A 5,000-nucleotide genomic window follows, 5' to 3' on the forward strand; every position below is an offset into this window, starting at 1 on the left:
TTCCCTTTTATTATTATTATCCCTCTTTCTATATCGCTATGCTTTCGTTAACGTTTTTTTTTTACTTTTTTTTTTTTGGTACTTCTTTTTCGTTCCCCTTTTTGGTCCGGGTTCGTACGTGGGTCTCTGTGCCGTGCTTGTTTGGGCGTCCTTGCGTGGGCGTGTTGTGGAACGGTCCAGTGCCAGGGAGGGTCAACATAATTAGGCACCTGAGTCCGCGGTCTGCTTTTCCAAAACAGGGTTGGCTTTGTTCTAGTCGGATTTAGAAGAGAAAAAATGGGGGGGGGATGGAGGGGAAAAAAAGAGAGAGAAAATGGAAAACAAGATTTTTTTTTTTTTTTGGGGGGGGGATGGAGAGGGGAAAAAAGAGAGAGAGAGAGAAAGAAAATGGAAAACAAGATTTTTTTTTTTTTTTTGGGGGGGGGGGATGGAGGGGAAAAAGAGAGAGAGAAAAAAAAAGAAAATGGAAAACAAGATTTTTTTTATTTTTTATTTTTTGGCGAGCGTGGATCAATTGCGGAATCCACGTAGGTGACTTTTTGACATAAAAAAAAACAGGTACAACTAGGGGTCTTGTCGATACGATATATATATATATATATATATATATATATATATATATATATATATATATATATATATATATATATATATATATATACCAAGGGGAGGTCTCGCCCCAATACCCAAGCAGGTGACCTAATAAACAAAGCAGACAAGAGCAGGGGCGCCAGACTTAAGCACGTGACCTAATTAAAAATGCAGAAAAGGGGCACCAGACTTGGACAGGTGACATAATAATAATAATAATAATAATAATAATAATAATAATAATAATAATAAAACATAAGAGAGCAGGGGCGCCAGACTTGGGCAGGTGACGTAAAAAAAATAATAATAAAATAAAAATAATAAACAGACGAGAGTTGGGGCGCCAGACTTAGGCATGTGACATCATAATAATAATAATAAAAAGAAGAAAAAAAACACACACACACAGACGAGAGCATCGGCGCCAGACTTGGGCAGGTGACCCAATTAGAAACAAAAAACGAAGGTCGTGGGCGCCAGACTTGGGCAGGTGACCCAATTAGACAAAAACGGAACGTGGGCGCCAGTCTTAGGCAGGTGACATAATGATAATAATAATAATATTAAAAAGAAGGAAAACACACACACACACAGACGAGAGCATCGGCGCCAGACTTGGGCAGGTGACCCAATTAGAAAAAAAAACAAGAGCGTGGGCGCCAGACTTAGACAGGTGACCCAGTTAGAAAAAGACGAAGAGCAGGGCGCCAGACTTGGGCAGGTGACCCAATTAGAAACAAAAAACGAAGAGCGTGGGCCCCAGCCTCGGGCAGGTGACCCAATTAGAAAAAGACGAAGAGCGTGGGCGCCAGACTTACCTGAGGTGAAGAGGACGATCGCCTTGAGGCACGAGTACTCGGCCGAGTCGACGTGCAGCGCCTTGAGCTTCTCGACCTGCTCCTGGAAGATGCGGATGTGGTCCATGAAGGCGACCACCCTGTCGGCCGCCATCGGGGACGCGTGCAGCCCCGCGGCGGCGAGCAGGGGCGCCACGTGCAGGGGCATGGAGCACTGCGAGGCGTTGAGCACGAACAGCTCGGACCACACGAGCCTCAGCAGCGCCACCTGGTCGGTCACCTGCAGTTCCGGGAAGAAGGGGATGTTCTTGGCCCAGCCCACCGCCGAGAACAGCAGCCGCGACGCCAGCTCGCAGATGTTGTCGACGCCCATGATGTTGTTGGCGTTCATGCACTGGCCGTAGGGGGAGGTGGGGAAGGGCTCAGCGCGGAGGAGGAGGGAGATGTAGGAGGAGAGGTACGTGTGGCCGTTGAGGGAGTCGCCGTTGGCCATGAACTGTCCTGGCATCCCCATACCCTGGGACGGGGGGATGCGGCCGCGTTGCACCGCTGCAAGGGAGGGAGGGAGGGAAGGGTTAGGCGGCGAACTCACAGCTTACATGACATGGCTAGCATCTGATAAAAATTAGTATCACATATTTTAAATTATATCCTTTTTAAGCTATGAAAATAAGAAAAAAATAATGGTAATAGTAATAATAATAATTATAATAATATTAGTGATACTAGTAATATAAATAATAACAATAATAATGATAATAACAATAATAATAGATCATGATGATAATGGTAATACTACTACTACTACTACTACTACTACTACTACTACTACTACTACTACTACTACTACTACTAATAATAATAATAATAATAATAACATTAATAACAATAATAATAACAATAATGAAACAATATAAATAATAACAATAACAATGAAAATAACAATAATGTTAATAATATAAATAAAAACAATAACAATGATAATAACAATAATAATAAATAATGAAAACAATGGTAACAATAATAACGATAACAACATCAACAACAACAACAACAAAAACAAATAAATAAACACACCAATGAACAAATCATGAACAATCTTCCCATGAACAAAAAAACCCAGAGAGATAACACAAAATTCGCTTCATCTTGAAAGCAAAAACGTCTTTTAAAATACTGAAGGAAAATAGATCTCCATTTGTGCTTGAGTCGAGTGTTTACCGAGATCTGTGACGGAGAGGGAAAGTGATCATTTTAGTTGTTATCATTTTATCTGTTTCTGATAAGCCAAGGACGCGGAGTTCTTTCCTTCTCTCTTTCTATTTTTCTTTTTTTTGTTTGTGCGTGTGTATGTGTGTATGTGTCTGCCTGTATGTCTTTGTTTCTCTCTCTGTTTGTATGTATGTGTGTGTGTATGTATGTATGTTTTTGTCTCTCCGTCTGTCTGTATGTATGTATGTCTCTGTCTGTCTGTCTGTCTGTCTGTCTGTCTGTCTGTCTGTCTCTCTCTCTCTCTTATACCACCTTAAACACCAGCATCCAACAACAAAACCAACATTCAACACCACCACTAACATTCATCACCACCAACACCACCACCAACATTCATCACCAACACCAACATTCACCATCATCCCCACCACCACCACCAACACTTCCGAAGAGGCTTGTTAGAAGAAGAAAAAAAAAGAGGGGGGAAGGGGTGGGGGGAGGGGTCGTAGGCGGACCGTGACTCATCACTCTCCTCCCACAGTCTCTCACAGATGGAGGTATAAGAGGGAGATTCTCGGGTGAGATACGCCAGTGGGTCAGCGGGCGTGGGGGAGGGAGGGAGAGGGAAAGGGGAGGGAAGGTGGGAGGGAGGGGAAAGGGAAGGGAGAGGGAAGGTGGAGGGAGGGGAGGGAAGGTGGAGGGGAGGGAGAGGGAGGGTGGGAGGGGAGGAAGGTGGGGGGAAGGGATGGGGAAAGGGAGAGGGAAGGTGGAGGGAAGGGAGAGGGAGGTAAGGTGGGGAAAGGAAGGTGGGGAAGGGAAGGTGGAAGAGGGAGGGAAGGTGGGGAGTGGGAGGATGGGAGGGAAGGGAGAGGGAAGGTGGGGAGAGGGAAGGGAGGGAGAGGGAAGGAGGTGAAAAGGAAGGAGTGAGGGAAGAAGAAAAGAGAAAGGTGGGAAGGGGAGAGAGAGAGAGAGAAGGAAGGAGAGAGAATATGAGGAAAGATAGGAGGTGAAGGGAAAAGAGTGAAAGGGAGAGGGAAGGTGGGGAGAGGGAAGGGAGGGAGAGGGAAGGGGGAGGTGAAAAAGGAAGGAGTGAGGGAAGAAGAAAAGAGAAAGGTGGGAAGGGGAGAGAGAGAGAGAGAAGGAAGGAGAGAAATATGAGGAAAAGATAGGAGGTGAAGGGAAAAGAGTGAAAAAAGAGGAAAATAGATGATGAAGAGAGAGGGAGGGGAAGGAAACACAGGTAGAGAGTAGATGGAGTTGGGGAGGGGGAGGGGAGGGGGGGTAGGGGAGGTGTAGCCAATCACCAGATCCACAAACCTTCAAAAAATAATTGCCAACCACACATACCTAACGAGAATATATGAATAAAGAAAGAAAAAAAAAAACTATATATATATAACCCGTTCTTTTCGCGCCCCCCCTCCTTCCCCCCACCCCCATTTCTATGTCCATATATCTAACTCATCCTTCAACTACCCTCTCTTCTATAAGCATTTACATATACCCCTTCCCCTATTTCTAACCCATCTCCTCACCTCCCCCCTACCCTTCTGTACCTCCTTCCCTTTCCCTCCCCCAACCCCTCTTTCTCCCTTCCCTCCCCCACCCCTCTTTCTCGCCTTCCTCCTTCCCCTCCCCCAACCAACCCTCTCCTTCTCTTTCCCTCCCACCCCACGCCTTTTCCTCTCTCCTCCCCCACTCCCCTTCTTCTCCCCCATCCTCTTTCTCCCTCCCCCTCTCCTCCTCCCCCTCCCTCCCCCCCCAACCAACCCCCAACAACCCAAAAGCCATGAAATATTCATTGTGACTCTCCTGTTCGCTCGTTCGCCGTCGCCTCGAATCTCCTTCGTTCATTGATTTTTTTTTTCTTCGTAATACATCAGAAAGGGATGGGAGAAGAAGGGGGGGAGGGAGAGAGGGATGGGAGGGAGGGATGGGAGAGGGATGGGAGGGAGGGAGGGAAGGAAGAAGGGGGTAGGGGGTGGAGGGAGAGAGAGGGGGAAGGAGGAGGGGGGAGGGAGGGAGGGAGGGTGGGGGGAGAAGAAGGGGGAGGGAGGGAGGGAGAGGAGGGAGGGAGAGGAGGGGGAAGGAAGAAAGGAGAGGGGGTGGAGGTGGAAAAGGGAGGAAAGGGGGGGAGGAGGGAGAGAGAGGGAGAAGGAAGGAAGGAGGGAGGGAGGGAGGGAAGGAAGGAGAGGGGGTGGAGGGTGGAAAAGAGGGAGAGGGGGTGGTGGGGGAGAGGGAGGAGGAGGAAGGAGAATGGGGAGAAGGGAGGGACCGAGGGAAGGAAGGAAAGGAGGAAAGGTAGTTAGAAAGGGGAGGAAAGAAAAGTAGGAAGGAAGGAGGAAGAGAGAGAAATTAAAGGAAGAAAAGGTCAGAAAGAGGAAGAGAAAAGGGACAGCA

General features: G+C 47.2%; 1 protein-coding gene across 3 annotated transcripts in view; it reads right to left on the bottom strand.

The window, feature by feature from the left end:
- Positions 1–5,000, bottom strand: part of svp (COUP transcription factor 2) — a 330,786-nt gene that overhangs the window by 293,419 nt on the left and 32,367 nt on the right. For all 3 annotated transcript variants that reach the window (XM_070117593.1, XM_070117594.1, XM_070117595.1), the window contains one exon: positions 1,410–1,937. In XM_070117593.1, coding sequence (XP_069973694.1) covers positions 1,410–1,937 — 528 coding nt within the window. The remainder of the gene's footprint in view (positions 1–1,409; positions 1,938–5,000) is intronic.

The sequence above is a fragment of the Penaeus vannamei genome, chromosome 40, assembly GCF_042767895.1.
Source record: "Penaeus vannamei isolate JL-2024 chromosome 40, ASM4276789v1, whole genome shotgun sequence".
Classification (NCBI taxonomy): domain Eukaryota; kingdom Metazoa; phylum Arthropoda; class Malacostraca; order Decapoda; family Penaeidae; genus Penaeus; species Penaeus vannamei.